Source organism: Gouania willdenowi, chromosome 20 (genome assembly GCF_900634775.1).
Source record: "Gouania willdenowi chromosome 20, fGouWil2.1, whole genome shotgun sequence".
NCBI classification, from domain to species: Eukaryota; Metazoa; Chordata; class Actinopteri; order Blenniiformes; family Gobiesocidae; genus Gouania; species Gouania willdenowi.
In genome coordinates this window covers 28285757-28312362 of record NC_041063.1, presented here as the reverse complement: position 1 = coordinate 28312362, position 26606 = coordinate 28285757, and the positions used below count along the sequence as shown (strand labels likewise).

The 26606-nt window shown below is 40.3% G+C and overlaps 3 protein-coding genes across 3 annotated transcripts in view; 1 reads left to right on the top strand and 2 right to left on the bottom strand.

Moving 5' to 3' along the window:
- The window catches only part of dnah5l (dynein, axonemal, heavy chain 5 like), a 63363-nt gene extending 45630 nt beyond the window's left edge, over positions 1–17733 (top strand). Inside the window, exons 82-97 of the mRNA XM_028434110.1 lie at positions 2145–2315; positions 2759–3010; positions 3076–3202; positions 4957–5078; positions 8320–8469; positions 8984–9148; positions 9748–9965; positions 10272–10327; positions 10406–10527; positions 10646–10796; positions 10905–11104; positions 11435–11623; positions 11691–11823; positions 13758–13966; positions 15672–15893; positions 16764–17733. Coding sequence (XP_028289911.1) covers positions 2145–2315; positions 2759–3010; positions 3076–3202; positions 4957–5078; positions 8320–8469; positions 8984–9148; positions 9748–9965; positions 10272–10327; positions 10406–10527; positions 10646–10796; positions 10905–11104; positions 11435–11623; positions 11691–11823; positions 13758–13966; positions 15672–15893; positions 16764–16985 — 2709 coding nt within the window. The 3' untranslated portion in view covers positions 16986–17733. The remainder of the gene's footprint in view (positions 1–2144; positions 2316–2758; positions 3011–3075; positions 3203–4956; positions 5079–8319; positions 8470–8983; positions 9149–9747; positions 9966–10271; positions 10328–10405; positions 10528–10645; positions 10797–10904; positions 11105–11434; positions 11624–11690; positions 11824–13757; positions 13967–15671; positions 15894–16763) is intronic.
- A 318-nt stretch (positions 17734–18051) lies between these two features.
- cavin4b (caveolae associated protein 4b) lies at positions 18052–22286 on the bottom strand. Its single transcript, XM_028434035.1, has 2 exons — positions 21656–22286; positions 18052–19394 (listed from the first exon to the last, which is right to left on the bottom strand). Exons 1-2 carry the CDS (start codon positions 22016–22018, stop codon positions 18831–18833), a joined length of 927 nt encoding a protein of 308 aa, XP_028289836.1. The 5' UTR covers positions 22019–22286; the 3' UTR covers positions 18052–18830.
- An 878-nt stretch (positions 22287–23164) lies between these two features.
- Positions 23165–26606, bottom strand: part of LOC114453975 (tomoregulin-1-like) — an 11031-nt gene continuing 7589 nt past the window's right edge. Inside the window, exons 7-10 of the mRNA XM_028434034.1 lie at positions 25941–25988; positions 25733–25853; positions 25480–25641; positions 23165–25146 (exon numbers count right to left, since the gene is read on the bottom strand). Coding sequence (XP_028289835.1) covers positions 25062–25146; positions 25480–25641; positions 25733–25853; positions 25941–25988 — 416 coding nt within the window. The 3' untranslated portion in view covers positions 23165–25061. The remainder of the gene's footprint in view (positions 25147–25479; positions 25642–25732; positions 25854–25940; positions 25989–26606) is intronic.

Sequence of the window (26606 nt, the reverse complement as noted above, 5' to 3'; positions counted from 1 at the left end):
TTTTGGTTAATGTTGGTTCAATTTTATTTGTATAGCGTCAAATACAACCAAGTCATCTCCTGAAACCCAACATTTCCACTAAGGCTGATCAATTAATCACATTTGCGATATTCTCGTGATATTATAAAACGCAAAGACTGCAATTTTTACATTTTTTTTTTTGGACCAACATGCTTCATCGTTATCGGTCCTGTTAACGGTATTTTTAAGGTGGCGTTAATCTTTAAGCCTCAGACAAACATTGATACTGCTGTGCTGCCTGTCAGTCCTCCTTAAGAACCTACACGTGGCGCTGACTGATGGGAGGAGCTACTGTACGTGGGCTGCTGGGTGGTCTCAGCGTAGCGCTGCTAGGCTGCGTAGGTTTCCCCGCACATCGGCCGCTACCGTGCCTCGGCTGCCGGCAACTTTTAGTTGGAGTCGTGACTTATGATCATATATTATCTAACAGTTAAAACGTTGTGAGTTAATTTGTTAAAACAGAGATAATCAACATATTTAACCTTGTCGTCATGAGTCAGATCAGCATCAGAGGAACAGCTCAGTTATTCACCTTTAGCACTATTTTATATTGTTAAGTTATGTTTGATATGCTTAATTTGAATATGTATTGTTACTAAATATGTAGGTTTAGTGCAGGTGTTTGCTACCTGTGGTTCTGGGGCCTAATGTGGCCCTTTGACTCTTATACAATGGCCCCCTATAGCTTTATAAAACTATTGAAATAAATAGTTATTTTTTCACAGAGGTTATTAATGATTAATGATAAATATAATCATGATATAACAATTTATTAATCTAAAATAAATCACATTGTACAATGACTCAGCACATTCCTACAACATCTACAGACCATCAACTTTCCTCCACCTGTGACTAACCTTAAGTTTTAAATCCCTGGTAAGAAACTAAACCAACAAAAACACTATTTCTGGAAGAAAATACAGATTTTAATTGTGTGGGAACAGATTCATTTAACCACCAATGTACAGGTTAAATATGTATGTTTTATGTGTGGCAAGAAATGAGTAATTAGCATGTGTTGATCACATGATCATGTGTTATTATATTCATGTTACTTTTTATAGACTTTCATATACATTAACTATAAAAAAATATTCTTTATAAACATTATCCAATGTAATTTTAACTATATTGAATTTTATACAAGCTTTTGTTTCAGCTCCAGAAGGTGAGATGAGGCTAAATGGCTCTTTTGACAGTAAAGTTTACAGACCCCTGGTTTAGTGTTTTGTTAATGTAAAAAAGTTATTTATATGTTATTTATTACTGTTTTATTTATACATTTATAGTGTTTTATTTAGAACTATTTATTTTGTATTTTTCATTTATTTTGTGACATATTGTTAAAAATGTTAAAAAATAACCAGTTTGATGTTTTTTATTATTTTGTTATTTTGTGTTTTTCCATTGATTTAAAAAAAAGTAAGGTATCAATAAAGTAGTATAGTAGTATATTCAAATGGTTTATTATGAAACAGATTGATTTATTGCTTGTGTTCATTGCAAAATACATGACAAGAAGTCCTTGAAAAAATAATCACATATTAAATCACAATTAGATTATTTTTCAAAATCGTTCAGCCCTAATTTCCAGATTAATAAGCGTGGGTTAGCATGTGGGAATGTTAGCTTTGTGGCTAGCTACATACATGCTAACCCAATAGTTATTGTGCTTTTTCACTGGTTCAAACAACAATAATTGTAATGCAAGCATTAACGGTACATTAGCATTTTCGCTAGCTCTAGCATGTTAGCATTTTGGCTAAAAGGACAAAAAACGTAAAAACCTTTTCCCTCATATTTACACCTCTGAAACAGAAGTTCAGTTTTTAAAACTAAAAAAAACAAATTCTTCTTTTATTGTTTTTTCATTATTGCATGTTTAGTTTAATGTATAAAAATGTAACTTCCTCAATACATCAGGATTATTTTTTCACGTCTTTGTGATTTTCTGTATTATCTCAGTTATAAACTGCTCTAGGTTTACATGTATTTGTATTTAAATACATTTTTCCTCCCAGGTTTGGCTCATGTTAGTTAAGAACACTAACCCTATTTTTTTTGGGTCAAAACTTGATGAAAGTGTGCGACCCTTCTTCTGACCGCTGTGGTCCAATCAGGAGCTGGAGGCGGAGCGAGTGAAGCTCCTGGAGGAGGTGACGTCCAATCGGAGGAAGATGCAGGAGCTGGAGGACAGTCTGTTGGTGAGGCTGACCAGCACCCAGGGCTCACTGGTAGACGATGAGTCCCTGATCCAAGTCCTCAGCGTCACAAAGACCACGGCACACGAGGTGACAAACACACACAGATACACAATACTGTATAAGTAAATACATGGATTTAATATGTATGAATAATACATGAGTATCAAAGTTGTGCGTACACAGAATCATGTAAAAGTTGTATGTTGTGATAAAAATATCTTTGTTCTTTAATTCTTTGCTTCCGTGCTTTGCAAAAAGATAAAAGAAGCGATTAACTGTGTTATTTTTCTGTGATTAATAAATCTCATTTATGAAATTGAGTGCATAAACTTACTGTATATATGTGAGTACACAAAGCAACAGTTCATACCCATGAAGAAAAGATCCTGTACGTGTGATTCAGGCTCTCTCTCTGTTAATCATTATTTTTGCAGTTTCTCACATAAAATTCCTACAAATGTCTTTGTGATTAAAATGTTTGTCAGATAATTGAAGTATTCAGGCTGTAACTGATCATGGTTATCTATCAGGTTAGCGAGAAGCTATCTGTTGCCGCGGAGACCGAGGTGAAGATCAACCAGGCGAGGGAGGAGTACCGCCCGGTGGCCACCAGGGGGAGCATCCTGTACTTCCTGATCGTGGAGATGTCGTTGGTGAACGTGATGTACCAAACGTCTCTGCGACAGTTCCTGGGCCTGTTTGACTTGTCCATGCAGAACTCGGCCAAATCGCAGCTGACCTCCAAACGCATCGCTAACATCATCACATTCCTCACCTACCAGGTGTGCTCGTGCTATTAGCCTGAGGTTAGCTTCAGTCGGCTAACCATGTTCTCTCCGTCCGTCAGGTGTTCTGCTACACAGCCAGAGGTCTTTATGAGGAGCACAAGATGCTCTTTACGCTGCTGTTAGCGTTAAAGATCGACCTTCAGGCTGGAAACATCTCACACTCTGAGGTTCTCACCTTCATCAAAGGTCCTCACTCGTCTTCATTTATGACTTGTCTTTATTTATAACGATGCTTTTTATACAAACTACTCTACACAGAACCCATAAAACACAAGTGTCAAACTCAAGGCCCGGGGGCCAAATCTGGCCCTTTAGAGCATCAAATTTGGCCCGCTTGAGAAAGTTAAAAACTTTTTTTTTTTTTTACAAACATTCAGTTAAAATCCACAATATTTGCAGAGCTCTCATATCACGCAGAAGTCATTACTAATCTCAAATTGTTGAAAGAACTCTTAATTTTTCCAAAATCTGGTAAATTTTCCTCAAAATATTCCACAAAATGTTCTCAAATTCCAAAAATCAGGTAGATTTAAGTGAAGATTCGACAGTAACTGATTATACTCACATACCTGATCATTTATACGTGGAAGTGCAAACTTAAAGGCAGGGTAGATCATTTTTGAAAGCTAGCATGATTTTGAAGGTAGCATCCTCCAAGTGCTGTGCTTTTACTTGTCCCCTCCCTTCTATGATCCCTCTAAAGCCACGCCCCTCACTTACATGCACGAGCGCTGGTGTTCCAATAGCGGAGCACAGCTCATCGCTCATATTGTGTAAAAACTACGTTGTCTCATTCAACAGTAAGTAAACAATAAACTTTATCATTATATATATTAAAGAAACGTGACTAAAAACTCTGTTTTAACTCTGTCAGCGGTGACGTGCTCTGAGTGTGAGCTCGTGCACGCGAGGGGTCGAGAACGATCAAGGAGACAGAGAGACGTGATTGGTTAAAGAAAAATAAAGCGTCTTTTTTCTTTGGTGGATATTTTTACAGGTTTACAGCTGCTACAGATGATGGATTTTTTTTGTTCCTTTTTCAGAGAACATAAGATCCTCATTTCTGTCTGGACATAAAGACAATTTTAACCAAAAACTTAAAAACTGTATCTGGAGAAAATTACCTACCCTACCTTTAAGTCCAAAATTAATGTTGAATTCTTTCCTTTTCCTCAACCTAAAATCTAAGGCCCAGCCTCCTTTCAAAAGTTCTAAGTATTAAATGTATTTTTTTAGTATATCTATAAATGAAAAACGTAAACTTTAGGTAGTACACGCTCTGTCGTAAAATATTTGAGCACGTAAAGCTAATGTGTACCAGAGTGAAACTTTTAAGTTGAGTTTAACTTTAATTTAGCATAAATACTTAACACAGGTTAGCTCGTGACTTTAATGTGAGCACGTAAAAGTAATATACACGTGAGTAAAACTATAAAGTAATGACGTAAAGGTGAAACAGGATCGATTCTAACTTCCCTGAGCTAATGAAGCTGATACGTACTCGTGGGAAACCTTTAAGTGAGTTTGTAAACGTAATAAATACTTAAACATAAACATTTCCGTGTGCACATAAATGTGATACACGCTAACATTACACTTTGTAAAACCGTAAAAGTGAAACATGCTCACTTTTATGTGCTCACATTAAAGTTAAATGTATGATTATTAGCATTTAAAGCTAATACGCGCTTGTGGGAAACTTTTAAGCGATTACGTAAAGTTGAGACACACTAGCATGACATTTTTCCCTGAACACACTTTTGTGCAACTTTTAGGTAAACATGTAAAGGCTCGTAAAACGTATATATCTAATAGAATTTAATATGTCATTTAATGTGTAACTTTTACTTTGAAAACACCTGAAGTTGTACATGAGGATGTAACGGGGTGTGTATGCTTGTCATTCATGTTTTTACTGGTTTACGCTGAACGCTGTGAAGGCGGAGCCTCTCTGGACTTGAACTCGGTGGAGTCCAAACCACGGAGATGGATTCTGGATCAGACCTGGCTGAACCTGGTGCAGCTGTCCAGAGTCGCTCCGTTCACACGGATCCTCTCACAGGTGGAAACCATTCATTCTCACATTTATTCATTTAGATTTTTTAATGTAAATAGATAAACTTTATGTATATAGTGTTTTTCACAGACAGAGGTCACACAGAGCTTTACAGTGAACACAATAAAATACAAACAATAAGATGAACAATCATAAAGCAGATCTATTGGCTCTAAAAAGCCTGTTTAATAAAGAAGTCTTTAGCTGGTTTTTAAAAGTCTCCACAAAGTCAATGGAGTGAAAGGACTGAGGAAGTTCATTCCAGAGATGAAGAAGCACAACAGCTTTAAAGACCTGTCTCCTCTGGTTTTACTACAGGTTCCAGGAACCATTAGCAGGTTTTGACCTGAGGACCTCAGACTCTGAGCTGTAGTGTAGAGCTGGATCAGATCTCTGATATCATCTGGAGCCTGTCCATGAAGCTCCATGAAAGTCAGGACCAGAATTTTAAAGTTCACTCTGAAGGCAACAGGAAGTCCATGGAGATACTTCAGACCAGCAGTAATATGGTCTGTGCTGATGGTGGGGGTCAGAGTTTAGAACATACTGTAGGTGGATCAGCTCCTTCTTATTTAGGCAGGTCAACAGGTAGTTACAGTAGTTCAACCACAACGACACAAAAGCATGAATAATAATCTCCAGCTCTTTTTGTGAGAACATCTGTCTCAGGAAGAAACAGTTCTTTAACAACTTTTTTGAATGCTGCACTAGAGACATGTCTTTATCAAAGAGAACTCTGAGGTTCCTCAAACTAGTTTTGACTGACATGCTCAGATCTCCCAGTGTTGCTTAATACCAGTGATGACATTGTCAGGAGCATCAATGAGTGTCTCAGTTTTCTCAGAGTTTAGTTGGAGACTGTTCTCACTCAGCCCCTGCTTTACATGGGACAGGTAGTCCATTAAAGAGGTACGTTTGTGGACTTTGAAGATCTTAAACAAGCAGTACAGTTGTAAGTCATCCACGAACAGGTGATAAGATACGTCACTGAACCTCTGAATTATCTGGTCAAGAGGGAGAAGGTAGAATAAAAACAAAAGGCCCTAGGACTGAGCCCTGTGGAACACCCCAGGATAGTTTAGCTGACCTCGACATGATGTCATTGACTGACACACTGAAGCTCCTACCCGTCAGGTATGAGGTAAACCACTCTCGCACAGGACCTGACATTCGCCCGATTTGCCCATGATGCAGTGATCAACCATATCAAAGGCAGAGGACAACTCTAACAGAACACCTTCCTGAGTACCTTCAGTAGTGCTGTTTCAGTGGAGTGGTGCTTCAGAAACCCTGACTGAAACCTGTCATAGACCTTGTGATGTTCAAGGAAGGATGTCAGTTATTTTGCTTCCACCTTTTCCAGAGTTTTCACAAAGACGAGGAGCTTTGATATTGTCCTAAAGTTCTTAAGTTCTGAGCTTCTTTAGCCTTGGTTCTACCACTGCATGTTTAAAGGAGCTGGAAACACCCCAGAAGAAAGAGACAGAATGTATATTTTAGTGAAACCATGGAACAATCAAGTCAATAATGTTTACAAGAAGCTTAGAGGGGAGAACATCAACCAAGCTAGAGGTGGGACTCATTTTATCTGTAAGTGCAGTGATGTCTTCCATTGACACTGGCTCACATCCCATCCAGACATGTGGGGGGGGGGGGGTCAGCAATAGCTGGGTCACAGTAAGAGGGTGCTGGGATTTTATCTTTAATGTCTCTGATCTTATCAAGAAAAAAGCTCATAAAGTCATTCTATGTGCGTTACAAGACACAGAGGTAGCAGGAGGTACGGTATTAGACACCATTTATAGTGTTAAATAACACCTTTAGATTTCCCTTGTTAGAGACTATCAGCTGGTTAAAGTTTTTAGATCTCCTTAATCAGATCATTCAGGGAGGAGATAAGGTCTCTTAGATGCAGCATGTGGACCTCGCTCAGTTTTCTGACACTGTCTCCTTAAGTTCTAACAATCCAGGAATGTATCCACATTGGTGCATTCCAGTGATGCTCGATGGTCAAATAAGACATGAAATGTACCAGTCGTGGACTCCATAATGATCCTCCTCTTTGACCTTCTGGAGGAAGACCTCAGCTTGGAGAGGACATTTAGATCAAAGAAAATGTAGCTATGATCACTCACGTGGACGTCCTCGACACACACATTGGCAACATGTAGACCAACAGAAAACACCAGGTCCAGGGTGTGGCCCTTACTGTGGGTGGGGCCTGATACATGTTTAAAATCAAAGCTTTCAGTCATAGATAAGAGATCCACTGCTGGGCTGGACCTATCGTCATCAACGTGCAGGTTAAAGTCACTAAGGATTAAAAGTCTTTCCAGTTTTATAAGAGAGGATACAAAGTTATTAAACTCATTTAGAAAAACACCAACAGGGCCAGGAGGACGGTAAATTAAGACCCCATAAAGTGTCTGAGGAACCCACCTTTATCATTTGGGATTCAAAGGAGGAAAAATGTTCAGTGTCAATCATTCTGCATGTATCTGTCCTGGCACACAGCAGCAAGACCTCGGCCGGCGCCCGGGGCGGGGCTTCCGTAGAGAGGAGCAGCCGACAGGGCACAGCTCCTTCAGGTGGATCACCTCTGTGTCCTTCTGCCACGTCTCTGTCAGGAACATAAAATCCAGGCTTTCATTGGTGAAGAGCTCGTTCAGAGAGAAGGCTTTATTTGCGATAGAGCGCGCATTCAATAACCCGATCAGCTGTTGCTCTATGGAGGACCAGGATGATCCTGACCACCAGGCAACACGTTCGTCACCTATTCAGCATCGCAGCGGCTTCTTGCCGAAAAATCAGGGAAGTGGCGGCGGCGAGGTAACGACACCGGGCATGTCCTGCAAAAGAGGGACAGCCCGCAGCCACCTGTAGTCTCGGTCCGAGCAGGAGAAACACGCCTGCCATGAGCCACGTCTGATCTTCACCTGGAAGCTAGACGTGCAACCTCTCCTCCTTCTCTTATTTGGATTACCTGGGAGTTGGAGCAGCAACAGGTACTCCAGGGAGGTGGGCACGAACACAAACAGTAAAGGGAATGATTGTCTATAACTGTCCCAGTCAATGAAACGGCGCTCCATCGACTCTTTGATGGTAAAAAGCGAGGTACGGTCATAAGTACGTACAGCATAGGCACAGTTTTAAACTGTTATTCAGTTATCTCCTGCCCCTGTTTGGATCTTTTTGGGACATGACTCAAAGTGCATGTTGGATCTTAAATAATATACTCTTTATCCAGGTGAGCCAAAACGAGCGGATCTGGAAGTCGTGGTTCGATCGTCCAGCTCCTGAGGACGCCTCCATCCCTGACGGCTACGACGAGCAGCTCGATTCTTTCCGGAAACTTCTGCTGATCCGCAGCTGGTGTCCGGACCGAACCATCGCTCAGGTGAGCAGGGGTGACAGAAACAACCTTAATGTAAAATTTGTCAAAAACTCAATTTTTTTCTTTCAGAAAATTCAGTATAAGTAATAATAACATTATTATACTTTTTTTAAATCATTATTATAACTTATTTTTATGCATTTTTGCATAAATATAACTGCTTTGACTTTTTTATTTTATTTTTATTTAAAGCTAATTTTAGTACTAAAATAAATTAGATATTGAAAAAAAAAGGTAAAAGTGACCAGCATGGTAAAAGAAAAATGTCTAAAAACATGAATTAGAATATTAGAATTCAACAAAACATTTAATATTACTCATTATATAGTTAAATAGTAAACTTTTTCTTAAAAAAGTCAATAAAAGCTTTGTAAAATATTGTATCATATCGATCATCTGAACCCATTAACGTGTATTGTATCGTATGAACCCATGCCTACTTATTACTCAAAGCATTGCTCATTTGTAATTTAAAAACATATAATTTAAATAATGCTGGTCTGACGTTTATCTTCAGGCTCGCCGCTACATTTCTGACTCTCTGGGCCAACGTTACGCTGAAGGTGTGGTTCTGGATCTGGACGCCATGTTGGCGGAGAGCGACTGCAGAACGCCAATAGTTTGTCTGCTGTCGATGGGTTCAGACCCCACTGAGAACATCGAGAGATTCGCCAAGAACAAGGTGAGCTATACGCTAAGCTAACAGGCCGCTATACGCTAAGCTAACAGGTCGCTATGCGCTAAGCTAACAGGTCGCTATGCGCTAAGATAACAGGTCGCTATGCGCTAAGATAACAGGTTGCTATGCGCTAAGATAACAGGTTGCTATGCGCTAAGATAACAGGTCGCTATGCGTTAAGCTAACAGGTCGCTATGCGCTAAGCTAACAGGTCGCTATGTGCTAAGATAACAGGTTGCTATGCGCTAAGCTAACAGGTCACTATGCGCTAAGCTAACAGGTCGCTATGGGCTAAGACAACAGGTCGCTATGCGCTAAGACAACAGGTCGCTATGCGTTAAGCTAACAGGTCGCTATGCACTAAGCTAACAGGTCGCTATGGGCTAAGACAACAGGTCGCTATGCGCTAAGATAACAGGTCGCTATGCGTTAAGCTAACAGGTCGCTATGCGCTAAGCCAACAGGTCGCTATGCGCTAAGCTAACAGGTCGCTATGCGCCAAGATAACGGGTCGCTATATGCAAAGCTAACAGTCGCTATGGATAAGATAACGTGGGACTGGTCTCTGGTATGATTAGTCTTTCTGAATTATCCACCTGCAGGGGGCACCATGTCGTCCCATATCAATGGGTCAGGGTCAGGAGGTCCACGCTCGCAGGCTATTGGCCAATAGCATGACAGACGGCGGCTGGCTCCTCCTCCAGAACTGTCACCTGGGCCTGGACTTCCTGGACGAGCTGCTGGACTCCGTAACCACGGCAACGGAGGAGAGCGTGCACAGAGGTTTCAGAGTCTGGCTGACGACTGACGTCCATCCGAGGTACAAGAAACCACATCGAGCGCCCTCTAGAGACCACATAGAGCGCTACTGTATCAGAGTTAGCTAACAGGCTAATATATCAGAGTTAGCTAACAGGCTAATGTATCAGAGTTAGCTAACAGGCTAATATATCGGAGTTAGCTAACAGGCTAATATATCAGAGTTAGCGAACAGGCTAATGTATCACAGTTAGCTAACAGGCTAATATATCAGAGTTAGCGAACAGGCTAATGTATCACAGTTAGCTAACAGGCTCTTTGGTGAAACACATTATAAAAAGCGTGTGACTCATGTGTCTATGAACAGGTTTCCCATCACATTCCTTCAATCCTCCATCAAGTTCACCAATGAACCTCCACTTGGTACGAAAACTCTGAACTTTAATCACTTTCTGGCTCTTCTGGGGTTTTATTTTGAAAAACGTTGTCTGTGTGGTTCAGGGATGAAAGCAGGTCTAAAGAGGACCTTCAGTGGAGTGACTCAGGATCAGCTGGAGATCAGTGACTGTCCTCAGTGGAAACCTCTGCTCTACGCTGTGGCTTTTCTCCACACCACCGTTCAGGTTTACTGGTTTCTACTGGTTTCTACTGGTTTCTACTGGTTTCTACTGGTTTCTACTGGTTCTACTGGTCTCTCCTACAGGATGAAGAACCTAAAACCTGTCTCTGTTTGGTTTTCAGGAGCGGAGGAAGTTTGGTCCGCTAGGATGGAACATTCCGTATGAGTTCAATCAGGCAGATTTCACGTCCAGCGTTCAGTTTGTCCAGAATCATTTGGACGACTTAGACGCGAGGAGAGGAGTGAACTGGAGCTGTCTGCGCTACATGCTAGGTCAGAAACACACGGACAGCTGCTAACGCTAACGTTCAAATACCTTTGATCTGTATGAATGAACGTTACGGTTTCACGTTGAAGCTCCGCCTCCTTTGCCCTCTTCAGGTGAGGTCCAGTACGGAGGACGAGTCACAGACGACCTGGACAAACGTCTCCTCAACACCTTCACCAGCGTCTGGTTCAGTGAGAACACGTTCAGCGACAGGTTCTGCTTCTTTAAAGGCTACGACATCCCAGCACAAGCCAGGAGCGTCCAGGACGTCCTGCAGCACATCGAGGCTCTGCCATTGGTCGACACACCTGAGGTCAGAACATCCAATAACATCCAACCACAGCTTCACCCCACATGGTTCTCAGATGTGAAACCAAAGATATGTGTGTGGTCATGGTTCTAGTGTAAAACTACTATATATATACAGTATATATGTATATATATATATATATATGTATAGTTCTATCAGACATTAGCAAAAACATACACAAAGGAAATACACAAAATGATCACAAACATAAACAAAGAAACAAAAATACACAAAATCACAAAAAAAGTGAAAGTAACAACAAAGTAAAAAAAACAAATGCATAAAATAATTAATGACAACAAAAATACACTAAATTATTCTAAATTACTCCAGGTTTTTGGGCTCCACCCCAACGCTGACATCACCTACCAGACCAACCTGGCCAATGAGACGCTCAGCACCATCATCAGCATCCAACCAAAGGACAGCGGGGGCGGAGCCGGAGAGACCAGGGAGGCCAGCGTTCAGAGACTAGCCAATGAGATGCTGGAGAAGCTCCCACCGGACTACGTCCCCCACGAGGTGAGCACGGGCAGCGTTCAGACACAGATCCTCTATCTGACCTCTGACCTCTGTGTGTCTGCTAAAGGTCAAAGGTCGTCTGCAGAAGATGGGAGCTCTGCAGCCAATGAACATCTTCCTCCGTCAAGAACTGGACCGAATGCAGCGAGTGATCAGCAGCGTACGGAGCACGCTCACTGACCTGCAGCTAGCCATCGATGGTAACACACACACACACACACACACACACACGCACAACCAGGAGTAAGTGTAATCATCATAAGTGTATGCATATATATTAGGAATGCACGATTATTATTATAACTTATCGACCAATACTTTCAAATTTCATAAAGAAGTAGAAAAGCACTCAGAGAGCGCAGACCTCCGCTGACACGCTCCTGTCACAGTAACATGGTAAACTCAGGATTACCATGACTACCTGTCAACATTGAGCCGTGTTACCATGACTAGCTGTCAATATTAAGCTGTTGACTCCAAGAGAACCTATGACATCATCACAAGTTCCACAGTGTGGATGGGAAAATAAATGGGAGATGTGTGTGCATATATACTGTATATATACACACACACATGTGTATATATATATATTTTTGTGGTAGCCAAAACATCACCAACATTTAATCACTTGTTTCTTGTCCCATTTATCAATTTTCCTGAACATTTCATTCAAATCCATTCATAACTTTTTAAGTAATCTTGTTAACAGACTGACAGATAAACGGGGGCTAAAACATAACCTTACCGCTCTGCACTTCACTTTCAGCAGAAGTAATAAACGGAAAACACAAAATGACTACAAATACACACAAAACACACAAAAATTCTCCATAAACACACAAAATGACAATAAAGACAGGTTAATGTATTTGTATAGAACATTTCATTCACAAGGCAACTCATTGTGCTTTATATGATCAAAAAGTGCAACAGAAAACATTCAACAGTAAGAACATTAAAATCATCAACAAACACATTACATCATAAACAACATGACCAAACATCTAAAACACTACACACACACTTCCTCAAACTGCGTAAGGTACACAACCTACGTAACACAAACATAATCTCCACAGATGGACCAGTAACCAAAATAAATAATAATCCCTCACTGAGATGGTTTCTGTATTCTGAAATAACAGAACATTAAAAACATTTAGAATCATCAACAAACACATTACATCAACAACAACATGACCAAACATCTCCCTCTCATAAAAGGGCACAGAAACACACAAAATGACAATAAAACTACACATAAACTACACAAACTACACATAAAAACACATAAACACAAACACACATAAACTACACAAACTACACATAAACAAACAAAAATAAACTACAAATAAACTACACATAAACACATAAACTACACATAAACACACATAAACACACATAAACTACACATAAACACACATAAACACACAAACTCACATAAACACACATAAACTACACATAAACACACATAAACTACACATAAACACACAAACTACACATAAACACAAATAAACTACACATAAACACACATAAACTACACATAAACACAAATAAACTACACATAAACTACACATAAACACAAATAAACTACACATAAACACACATAAACTACACATAAACACAAATAAACTACACATAAACACACATAAACTACACATAAACACACATAAACTACACATAAACACACAAACTACACATAAACACAAATAAACTACACATAAACTACACATAAACACACATAAACTACACATAAACACACATAAACACACATAAATTACACATAAACACAAATAAACTACACATAAACTACACATAAACACACATAAACTACACATAAACACAAATAAACTACACATAAACACAAATAAACTACACACAAACTCACATAAACTCACATAAACTACACATAAACACACATAAACTACACATAAACTACACATAAACTACACATAAAAACACATAAACACACATAAACTACACATAAACAAACACAAACTACACATAAAAACACAAACTACACATAAACTACACATAAACACATAAACTACACATAAAAACACATAAACACACATAAAACTACAAAACTCACAAAACGACTACAAAATGAAACAGAAATGCTTCCTGGTTCCAGGAACCATCATCATGTCGGAGGACCTCCGGGACGCTCTGGACTGCATGTTTGACGCTCGGATCCCTCGTCGTTGGCTCCGCCTCAGCTGGGCGTCGGCCACGCTGGGTTTCTGGTTCAGTGAGCTGCTGGAGAGGAACCATCAGCTCAGCGTGTGGGTCGGCACTGGGACGCCCCACCACTTCTGGATCACCGGCTTCTTCAACCCACAGGTTAGCAATCGTTTATGACACGTTCACGCCAAACGCGTTAAAGCGTCCACAGCGTCAGGTTTACATAGACAATATTTGGCGCGTCAGAGGTCCCGCTGCACGTCCCACCCCTCCCGTGAGGCGTGTTCTGAAGCTTTACGCGCGGCGAACGCCGTGTGTTTTAAGATTTCTAGCTTTTTTGACGTGCGTCCAGCGCCTCCAACGTGGTCGATGCTGGAGTTGGGATTGTTGAACTTTTGGGGCATATCGCGGCGCGTCGACCAATCAGGAGCGTTTCCCAACTGTGACGTATTCAGAATAATGAGAAAAACCCACTAACATAGACAGATGGACAGGTTCTTCTGATGGAATAGAGCGTCTGTAGTTGGGGTCCTGGTAGGAGATGTGACCACCGATGTGGGTCAGCAGGTCGTCAAACTAGAGCTGAAAGCGACTCTCGTCCAATCACAGCTCTGGTGAATCCAGAAACAGAGCAGAGGCATAAATAAAGCCAAGTCACTCTATAATATAGAGCTGATGAACAGGAGTCAGAGGGGGCGTGTTCATCAAGGACCTCCAGACTTTATTCTCCATCCACCCACACTTCTCTAGAACCCTCTGACATCACAGTGAACACGCTGAGTCACACCTAAATACATCTGATCTCATCACAATGTTCCACCACTTCACAGTCACTGTGTGAATTATGAACGTAACTGATCATAATAATATCATCTATTGTGTCCAGAGCATCTTTGACGCTGGTGATAAACGTCCAACTAGAGGTGATTTTAACGTCTGAAACGTGCAGCATCACAGCGTCTGAACCATGGTGGTTTTTTTCAGCAAAAGATTTTCTCACACAAAAATCAAAATGTGTCTTTTTTCACACAAGCTGTTTACTTTTATTGTAAAAAATATTTTTCTTTTTTTGTTTTGGGCAAAATTCAGGATTTTTCACAATTTTGTCTTTTTTCAGGCTAATTTTTGTTTTTACTTGTGCACATTTTATCTTTGTACGAAACGTTCTTTGTATTTGTGAACTTTTTTTCCTGGATAGAATTCATCTTTTGATTGTTCAAAAAAAATTCTCACAAAATAGTTTTTTGCTGCTAAATGTTTTTTGTTCACAGAAAATGTTTCCGTTTGAACAAGAAAATGTTGTTATTGCTGCACAAAGTTTGGTTTTTTCTATTATGTTTTGCTCGCAAGAACTTTTGTAATTTTTTGTGCAAAATGTGTTCTTTATTTCACACAAATGATTTGTTTTTGATTGAATAAAATTTTGTCCTTGTTATTGTTTGAACAAAAACTTTTTATTTATTTAAAACTTGTTTTGTTTGCACAAGGATTTTTCTTCTATTTGCTTTTGTAAAATTTAGTTGTTTTGCCCCAAAATCACTTTTTCTCTCGCAAAACGTGCATAAAACTTTGCCTGCACAAAATTCTGTCTTTGTGTTTTGCTCCCACAAATTTCTATAATTTCTGATGCAAAAATAGTTATTTTCTCACTTCATACTCAGGTAAAATTAAGTATTTCCTAAAATGTGTTATTGCTTGTGCAAAATTCAGTGTTTTCTTACGCAAAAAGTGACGTTTTTATTCCAAATTTTGTATTTGCTCAGACAAAATGTTTCTTAGTAAAATGTCTTTAGTTGCACAAAGCTGGTGCCAAATTGTGGCACAAATATACCTTCATACTAAAGCTGCTCATCTGTGATTGGAGGGCTTTCTGACGGCGATGCGTCAGGAGACGACGCGCTCCAACCTGTCCAAAGGCTGGGCCTTGGATACCGTCGCCCTTAGCAACGACGTCACTAAGATGATGAAGGAGGACGTGTCGGCCCCGCCCCCTGAGGATGTGGGCGGAGTCTACATCTACGGACTGTTCTTGGACGGAGCTGGATGGGACCGACGCACGGCCAGGCTCACGGAGGCTCCGCCCAAAGTTAGTTTTACTTCATCACATCATGTCAGATTTCAAATGAAACAGAATAAAAGAAAACTGTGAGAAAACTCTACAAATACTCAGAGATGGAAAAAAAATCTGTATTTTTAAACACATTTTGAAACAGTTTTTGTCTCTTGAGGACATTTTTCATCCTTGTTATAATTTCTCCTTTCTGGACATTTTTAGAACATTTCAGTCTCATTTTTGTACTTTTGTACTTTCTTTTTGAACATTTTTTTAAACACTTTTTTGGATAGATTTTTCCTCTGAAGGATATATTATTTAAATATTCATGTTTCTTGGCTCTTACTGATAGTTTTTGGACATTTCTTGTCCCTTGAAGATGATTTCAAAGACATTTTGGGACATTTAATGTTTCCTTTGGATGTTTTCTGGACTTTATCAGAACATTCTCTGTCTCTGGAGGACTTTTTTTTTTTTGAGGGAATTAATTTTTTTCCAAATGTTTTTAAATGTTTCATGTGTCAGAAGAACTTCTGGACATTTTTGAACATTTATTTTCTTTAAAGGAGAATTTTTGACATATTTTTGAACATTTTATGTCCTTTAATTATATTTTTGAACATTTTATGTCTCTTGAGGACATTTTTGGATAATATTTTTGAACAATTCTGAGCCTTGTGTGTCATTTAAGTATTTATTGATTTATATATATATATATATTAAAAATAACAAATGTAGATATTTAGACCATATTTCTAATAAATGAATCGAAAAAAATCAGTAATTTGATACTGTTAAAGTGATTATTGAATATATATATATAATATAGTAGCAGTAGAGAGTGATGTGGAAAGTGTTTTATAGATTTGTGTCTAAATCTGTTTTATTGGTGATGAATTGCAGGTTCTCTTCACTCCTCTCCCGGTGGTTCACGTGTACGCCATCAGCTCCGTCACTGAGTCCAAGCGTCCAGCGGGGGGCGCCCTCAGCCTCTACTCCTGTCCCGTCTATAAGAAACCTCGTCGCACCGACCTCAACTTCATCTTCTCGCTGCAGCTGCGCTCCGTCCAGCCGACAGAGCACTGGACACTGAGAGGAGTCGCTCTGCTCTGTGACTGTAAGTGACCCCTGAGTCCTCCACCCGGCCCCCTGATGCCCCCTGATTCCCCCCTGATGCCCCCCTGATGCCCCCTGATGCCCCCCTGATGCCCCCTGATGCCCCCGTCCAGGAGGTCTCCCTGAAGGTGTGTGCAGCTCCTCTCACTGATTAAGAAAGGATTTAAAAGTGCTGAAAATGTCTGGAAAGTGAAAAAAAATGTGCAGAAAAGTCATTGAAATGTGATGTAAAAGTGTCAGAAATGTAGCAAAAATACATTAAAAGGAGCAAAAAATGAAAAGAAAATGTGATGAAAATAGGTTAAAATATGGTGAGTTTGACGTAGTAAAATTTTAATGTGTTGCACGATTTTGATTCTATTTTTATTGTAACGTGTCCTTAGTTGACCTGAAAGGTACTTTCAAATAAAAGGAATTATTATTATTATTATTATTATTAAAATAAGCAAAAATGGGCTCAAATAGTTCAGAAAATATTCTTCTTGAAGGCATCTGGTGACGCCCTCCCAGTGTCTCACAACCCCAAATGAGGTCCTGACCCCAAGGTTGAGAACCACTGCTCTAGAAGATAATTGCATTTTGACTCATGTTTGCTATTTTTCTTGACATTATTTTGACATTTTCTAAACTTTTAAAATACATTTTAGGACATTTTGTATCTTGTGGGTCTTATTCCAATTCTTTGGTCATTTTTAGGACATATTTTTAAATATTTCTTCTCTTCTTTGGACTTTATCTGGACATTTATGGAGCTTTATTTTACCAGGTTTTTTTTTTTTTTTAATATTAACTATATATATATATATAAAAAAATAATCAAATAATTAATCATTTGGAGGCTTTTGTAAGTCAGTGTTGATTTAGGAGTTTTTCATGATTAAGTGGATTAAAATCAATCTGATTATGAGTTTAATAAACAATGAAAGCTAGATTTGTTTGTCTTCTCTTTGTGAAATGAGCTTAAAATCATTCTGTATAATAATGTTGTTTTTAACCAAATAATAAGCAGAGAAGTTTAATCATCCCAACAATGAAATGTTAGCCACGCCCACCACCTGTGACATCACTAAAGAACTAAAGACTGCAGTAAACCTTTATTTTATCCATGTATCAAACAAACCTCAGAGACAAACTCAGCCATGCAGTGACTCGCTAACAGCAGCCAGTAGAATTAAACACTCGGTAAGACCATGTGAGACACCTGGAGCCGGTCACTTTGGTTGTTCACTCATCTTTCAGTTCTGACACTTTTTCACGTTGTCGCTGGTCGGTCTTTGCCGTCTCTAAGGATTCACCATCTGGGTTTCACAACTCATTTCAAAATCACTTTGTCCTTCGTTTTACTTTCCAAACATAAAGTTCATCTCACTCACTCATCTTAGACTTTAAACCTTTCCTTCGTATATTAATCCACAACCGTTAACAGAAACCAGACGTACCTGAACAGCTGAACGGACGATTTCAGTCTTTTTGACCCGAAACAAAGAAAGATCTTATTTAAACATTAAGGAACCACTTAGTGTTCTAGATGTTTGATCTGGACCATCTACGAGGAGTACCAGTCCGAATCACGTTACATATCTTACGATGTTAGGAGTTAAAAAGGTCTAGTATAGACTTTAGTTGGTAGTTTTTTTTACAGAAACAATGGAAACCGTTGGAAACGTTAAAAACCAAAGGTTGTCGTACGATGTTGGTGAGAGTTAAGAAGGTTTCGGTTTGATTTTCGTCGTATTAAAACAAAGAGAACTTGAACCAATGTGTTTACGATGTAATCGTGAACGACTGAAGGACGCATCGTCGTCTTGATGTTCAGTCTCCGCCTCTAAAACTCTGAGGACTCGTAGGAACATTCTACGATAGCTGCTTCATGTCGTACATCGGCACCTCAGACTCCTCCCCTTTGCTCTCGCTGCCGCCCGGCCTAGCGACTAGCGGGCTGCTTTTGCGACCCTTCGGTGGGGGAACAGGTGCAGCCCCCTCTGCGCCGCCCTCAGCCCCCTCCTGGCCCTCAGCCACAGTCCGTTCCTTCTTCAGTTTGGCGGGAACGTTTTTGGCGATGCTCTCCTTTAGCCTCTCGCCCGACTGCTTCAGCCTCTCGCCCGACTGGCGGATCTTCTCGCGGCGCTCGGCCGTGACGATACGCTCCCCCAGCTTGTTGACCTTGGTGCCCAGGTTCTCGCGGGTCTTGCTCAGGTTCTCCTTGGAGAACGTGGCCTTGAAGCTCTCTATCCGCGTCAGGCCGGTCTTCTTCATGCGGCCGGCTGCCGATGACTCCGCCTCCTCCACCACCATGTACTCCTCGTCCGACTCCGGTGGAAGCTCGAATTTGTCCGGCTCTACCTCGCCTCTGGCTCCGCCCCCACTTGCCTCTGCTGGCTCGTTTCCTGGAGCCACAGATTTCACCTCCTGGTCACCCTGGAAACAAAGAGTTAATGTTACCACAGCAACCCATGATGTTAACACATTATTACAACTAAAACACAGAGTAACGACAGAAATACCAAAATATCAGAAACAAAAAAACAACAAAAACACACAAAGGACAGGAACAGATCTATTCTCTATACATCTATCTGCCCCTCTCTCTGGAGTCTTTGGTGATGTCAGTTTTAAACTGCTCTGCCTTGATCCCGCCTCCTTAAATAACCGCCGCACCTGTCAGTGTGACTCAGCGCCCGCCACAGGAAGCTAAACTTATCGACCGACAGCAGCTGGATCACTTTCAGCTCCTGGATCTCAAACCCTGAGGTCGGGTTACAAGGAGGACCACGGGGACCCAGACCCTGATGGCACAGATCTGCTGCTCAGAGGACGAGGAGGAGCTAAACTAGCTAAACTAGCTAATGTACCCAAAACGTTTCCTCTGACCTTTGATTCCATTAATCATCTTCACCCATCGACACCTGATAGAGCGCCTGGCATGTCTCTGACACGTTACTTAGCAGGAGGCGGGGCTAAGCTACATCGATTCTAGATCAACTGATTATAGACACTGAAATACAGCATCCATACTGCTTTGTAAGACTTTCTTTGCACTAAAGTCTGATTTATTGTCGATCGTTGGTAAATTTTGGAGAAAATACAGGAAAAAAATGGTGGAAACCAAAACATGAAGCTGAGAGTTTAGTAGATATTTATATTTCAGAAGGTGAAAACCAGCACAAGAAATAACGTTTCTGTTTCTCAGTCCACTCGTGTAGAAAATGTACAGTAAATGTGAGATATTTCCCCACAAATTGCAAACAAATGTGAGGTTTTGTTTGTGTCGTACTGTAATCTCTACTTGATGTTGCTTTAAAACAAGAAAATAATATACAATATTGCATTTCTGCTTCAGAAAGTGAATTACGTAGTTTCCGCTTATTTTTCACAATTGTTAATTGTGTTATTATGTCTGAACTTCTAACTACAATGAATAGTTTCAGTTCGTCAGTTTGTTTCAGAGGAATTTTGTGCCATTTTTTTGTCCTTAAGTGCATTTTTATCTAATTTAAACTATATTTGTTGCTGTTTTATTTTAGTTATCTTTATGTGTGTTTTTGAGGCTCTGCTCTTTCTAATGCTGCTACTTTCTGTAACCCTGGAACTCGGGTCATTTAGTCGTTTTTAAAATGATGAATAATGAGAGAAACTTTTCTATTCCCACTCAGGAATCAAAGCTAAATGATTGTCTCAGGTCTCCTTCTATCACTCATGGAGTGAAAGCCGCTCTGAGAGCTCTGACCTTTCAGCATTCCGGCGTTTATCCGCGGCTAAAATAACCAGGTCTCCTCGGCGAGGCCAGCTGCTGACTGTGAAGGCCAAAGAAGTAAAACGAAGCTCAGTTGTTTCTATTTTAACTCTTCTAACGTACGCAGAGCTGAGACAATGAGTATGAAAACACGCAGACATCTGAAACTAAAGAACCGAACACGGAACTCCTGCTTTTTTTTGAGACGGTGGTTGATTCTCTTCTTGGCCGTGACCGACCCATAGTTTATTCTAAGGATCTGTTTGGGTGCATGAAGATCCAGATTAGGATCAAGAATAGGATCCAGATTAGGATTAGAGGTTCCTTCCGTCCAGAGTTTCTTTTTACTGGGTCGTTGTTTTTGACAATGACATTAAAAGTACTTCTGATAGAAGTTTAAAGGTATTCTGGTACAAAAAACGCTACAAGAGTTTTTAAGAAACATCGACTTTATGACACATTTTTGCTCAATTCATAAGAGAATAGAATCTTTTAGTTTAGTAATAAGGAGTTATTCTCCAGAACTACCAGTTTCCTAAATTATCTTCATTCTCAAGTTTTCTGACAAGTTGTCCTTCTTCACCTAACTCATCAGTTAGAAGTCATCTTCCTACCTTTAGGCTTCTTTCTTCAGCATCGGGCTGATTTAGGATAGATTGGAGCATCTTATTGAACATCTAAAAACAAAGACCACTTAAAAACCCTTTAGTTGTGATCAGAAATCATATTTTGTTGAAATGAGAATCTAGAACTTTCATCCAGTTTCATACCTTATCTTCATTTTTAAAAAAATGACTCAAATCAAAGGAACAAGATTGCAGGATTTTCTTGGAAGTCTGAATTTAAAGACTGTGGTTTTCTCAGGAACATTATTTTCCCTTTCAGTTTTTGATTCTTCCGAACCCTTAAAGAACCCAGCGTTCAGAGAGTCCAAAGCAGGTCTTACCTGATAGATGACCACTCTGAATTTGTTCTTGGCCAGCAGGTCTCCTTGTGTGGCCTCCACCTTCTTGACTCTGATGTTCTGGTTCTCCACGCGCACTCTGACATCCTTGATGTGGCGGCTAACCTTGCGCGTCTTCTCCAGCAGCCGGTCGACGGTAGAGCTGGTGTTGGCGTGGTCGTTGGTCAGCTTGACTACGTCGGCCTGGATGGTCTTCACGGTGCTCTCCAGCTCCAGCTGACGCTCCTCCATGCGCTGCTGCGTCGCTTGAACAGTGTCCATCAGGCCGGCAACGCGATCCAGCAACGCCATGATTCCACCGGCATCGTCGCTGCCGCCGGCTGCCACACCTGCCTTATCCGTCATGTTCGTTAGTCGATGGATGGACTGAAGTCCAGGTGTTGAAAGTAGAACAGGACGAGAGGAACCTCAAACCTGTGAGATCGAAGGACAATGACGGAATCTTGATGTGGAAAAAGGAGCGGATGGTATTTGGATCAAGGCATTGGTCTCGTACGCCTCCTGTGGAAGGAGGACGAGCAGAAGACCAGGACGGTTCTCTGTGACTGAGGGTGGGCTCTGACACCCCTCAGACCAACCCTGAGACCCCACCCTGAGGGGAGGGAGACGCTAAAAAAGGAACACTGAATTATGGGAACAGAATAGGACGGGAACTTTTCTCCAATCAAATGTAGATTTTTACTACAGGTTGGAGTTAAAGTAAAAAGACTGTTTGTCTGAGTTTGACGTGTGAAAACCAAACGTTCATCAGTGACTTTAAAATGAAGAACACAGTAATGGATCCACTTCTCCTGCAGGCGTCTAAAAATACCACCAGGGTAAAGTGACTCCGTGTTCCTCTTTGGGCGACGGAGGTATTAAAAGAAGTGGAAACCCCCTCCATCACCTCATCAAACATCACCTTTTCACTTCACTTCGCCTCTAATCCTTCCCTCCATCTTTAGTCTCCCGAGGAAACGACACCTGCTGCCTCGGTTCATCGTTTACCGTTAAAGTCGGAGGAGATTTAGGATAACGCAAGTTTACCATTTCAAAAAACTACAAAAATAGAAAGAATCACTGGCTCTAAACTCACTTTCAGCTCTTTTTTTTGACAGGTTTGAGTTTAACTACACTTTGGGTTTTTTTAACAGCCTTGAAGTTCTTTCACGTTGCATTTATAACTTCTTATATAAAGTCTATTTAAACAAATTTGCACTTGATTTTAAAGTTTGGCGACCTGGAAACGTCAAAACTAGGTCAACTTTTACTGTTAAAGGCGGAGCTTCAGGATGATAGCTGGAAAATAATTCTACACTGTAAAACATTAGACTGAAACATTGGCTTTCCAACTCACTTTAATTTCTCATATTATTATGGAAGTTAAGGAGTTAAAAACTATTAATATATTTTTTCAAAAAGGGGGTGACTGTAAAAAATAGTAGCATTCTTTTTTTTTTTTTAATGTTGAAAATTGAATTATTTGAGGGTGAAAGACAAACACACACAGAGTTTCAAACATGTTAATTTAATCCTAGTTTACTACTGATCAGTCCAAACAACAGCTTCACAGATTCATGCAACATTTACGGAAACATCCGGCATCTTATTCCAGCTACTTCTTCTCCTACAAAATAAAAGCATGACACAGACTTTGTACCATTGAGATAAAAAAAGAAATAAAGTCTTTTAAATTATCATCAGCTCATGAAAAACATTAAAAATCCATTTCCGGAATGGCGCCATCTGAAAACGAAGCCGTAAAATAATAATAATAACATCCTGTACACGTCGCTTTGTAGCGTAGAAAAAACAGCATTTTGGTTCTTCAGGTGATCGTAACAAACACGCAACAAATAAAAACAGAGTGGAAATGTTCTTATGAGAATAAAAGTATTTTCTTCATGTAATGATCCTTCAGGGTAAACCTGTGGTATTTGCACATAGCGCCCTTTCAGGGCTGGGGAGGTATGACACCTTAATGTTTATAAGAATGTAAACATGTTGATTTTCTGACCTTCACAGATGTTTCAGAATAATTCAAAACTGTTAAAAAAAAAGCTTATCATCTGACTTCCTGTTGGAGTTTCAGTTTAAAACCCAAAGTAGGATTTAAATATCAGCAAGTTTGACTAAAATTCACAATATTTCACTGTTTTTCCTTTAGACGTTTATGTATTATCAATAAATGAAAAAAAAGCTGAAAACATTTTAAGTCAATCCTACATGTAGCATATTTTACATAGTGACTGCTGCTCTGCTAAACATGTCGTTATGATTACCTGTGTATGCTCAGCTATATTTACTGCTGCTCTGCTAAACCTCATAATCTCATCTGTTAATCCTAGAGTTTAACTGCTGCTCAGATATGATAAACCTGCTTGTCCTTTGTATCTTTAGGAACGTAAGCTTCTGACACTGTTTAACAACATGCAACTGCTGCTCTGCTAAACCTGTGCTGGTTCATCTGTGAGAGCTTCAGCGTTTTAAATAATGCTGGTTCTGCTCAGCTGAGCTTAGTGCTGCTCAGTTAAACCCAACTCTTCAGCCCATGGATTTCTAACGCTGCGTTCACACCGGACGCGTCATGAAATGTTTGCGTGACCAGATTACGTAGAAAGTCAATGCATAGATGCGCTAAGAGGCGAATTCTTCTCCTGTTGGACGACACGGTTTGGTCTACGCGGTAAGAGCGTTGGCCGCCATGCGCGCTATTGATTTTCTGTGACATTCGTGTTTCACTTTAGTTGAAAATATTGAACTCCAGCAAATGTTTGGTGAAAGCCAATCAGAGTCCTACAGAAGGTAGAGAGCATCGGTTTTACTGACGTCCTCCATAGATGATGGTGGAAAGAAATGGAGTCTGGTTGGCAGCGCTTTTATATTGGCTTCAGACGCATAAGACGCCAATATAGAGAAAAGGTTTTTCGTTCCTGTAGAAACTTTCACACGCCCACGTCTCAAAGGTGTGAACGCAGCATAAAAGACATTGAATCTTTTAAAGTTGCTGATATTTAAACCTTCTCAGTAAATCTGAAGCTGTTTCAACGTGAATTCAAACGTCTGAAGGACATTTCTTTCATTATTGAACTTCCAAGAGTAAAAAGAGAGAAAACAGTGATAAAAACAACCACAGCCTGTGTTTCTCTGCTGTGATTGGTCCATATGAAGAATACAATCAGATGGTTTAACTGGTTCTGCTGGTAGAAACCACAGTGTTGTAGAGCGTGGGAGGAAGAAAAAAAACGGAGTGTGGAGGAAAAGCTGGAAACGATAAGGCCGCTCGAGGATGAAAAAAAACAACTCAAAAAGAAAAAGACGGGAAACGTAAAGAGGCACCGAAACGCGTAAATATCAAAACTGCAGTTTGTAAGAAAAGTCGTATCAAAAACAGGAAGAGGAAGAGAAGCTACATCATCCTGGACGACGTTCCTGACGGGAAGTGACCCAGGTGCTGCTTCTGACGCCGGCCACGCTTTGACTTGTTGCACCTCCTACAGGACACACAGGGAATTACATTTTATTTAATTACCATGCTACTAAATAACACGTATACACAATGTGTAGATCTATTTATAATGTATGTATATATAGCTCTGTGTGTATATATCTATTTATAATGTATGTATATATAGCTCTGTGTGTATATATCTATTTATAATGTATGTATATATAGCTCTGTGTGTATATATCTATTTATAATGTGTGTATATATAGCTCTGTGTGTATATATCTATTTATAATGTGTACATATATAGCTCTATGTATATATATACTGTATCTATCTATAATGCGTGTGTGTATATATCTATATACAATGTGTCTACCTGGTGAAGCACATGACCACAGCTACTATGACAGCGATCTGAACGGCTCCAATGATGGCGGCGATGAGAACGTAGTGAAGCTTCTGACCACTGGGAACCACGTAGAGAACGTTAAAGTCCAGGAGCTGATCGCACTGAGGACCGCCGTACGCCGCCTCACACCTCCACACAAGAACAGACACACACACACACGTGCGTTAACAGGAGGGCCCGCCCGTGCGTTGAACATACCGGCGTCTGATTGGTCGTTTACCTGCAGGTGGGCAGGTTGTATCTCATCTCACACTCGCCGTGTTCGCAGAACTGGGCGTAGTCTTCAGGGCAGGGGGTGGGGCTTTCTGCAAACCCCTCCCCTTCACCAGGTTTCAACACAGCTGGAAACACAGAAGAAGAAAAAAAAAACAATGCTGCATTATGATTGGCTGAGGGAAGGAGCAGTTTAGGAGGGAGGCGGAGTTTACCGTAAACGTCCTGTTTGGTTTTAACGCCGTCGTCTTTTCTGTTTTTATCTGAAAACACAGTTTGACTGTTTTAACAAAATCATCACAAAGTTAACGACTCGTTTTTTAATTAGTTTGTTTTTCTACTCGTTACATTCAGCCACTGCTGCTCTGCTAAACATCCTGATCATGTTATGTTGAACACCATGTCGGAAATAAACTGAATAAATAAATAAAATAAATAAACTACTGTTCAGCTAAACCAGCTACTGCTCAGCTAAACCAGCTACTGCTCAGCTAAACTAGCTACTGCTCTGCTAGCTAAACCTGCTACTGCTCTGCTAAACTAGCTACTGCTCAGCTAAACTAGCTACTGCTCTGCTAGCTAAACTAGCTACTGCTCAGTAAAAACTAGCTACTGCTCTGCTAAACTAGCTACTGCTCAGCTAAACTAGCTACTGCTCTGCTAAACTAGCTACTGCTCAGCTAAACTAGCTACTGCTCTGCTAAACTAGCTACTGCTCAGCTAAACTAGCTATTGCTCAGCTAAACCAGCTACTGCTCAGCTAAACTAGCTACTGCTCAGCTAAACCAGCTACTGCTCAGCTAAACCTGCTACTGCTTAGTCAAAACTAGCTACTGCTCTGCTAAACTAGCTACTGCTCTGCTAAACCAGCGACTGCTCAG

Excerpts from the sequence above, each read along its gene's own strand:
- cavin4b (XM_028434035.1), bottom strand. The coding sequence starts at position 22,018 with ATGACGGATAAGGCAGGTGTGGCAGCCGGCGGCAGCGACGATGCCGGT. Across the intron at positions 19,395-21,655 it reads TCAGAGTGGTCATCTATCAG|GGTGACCAGGAGGTGAAATC; the intron begins GTAAGACCTGCT and ends CTTTGTTTCCAG.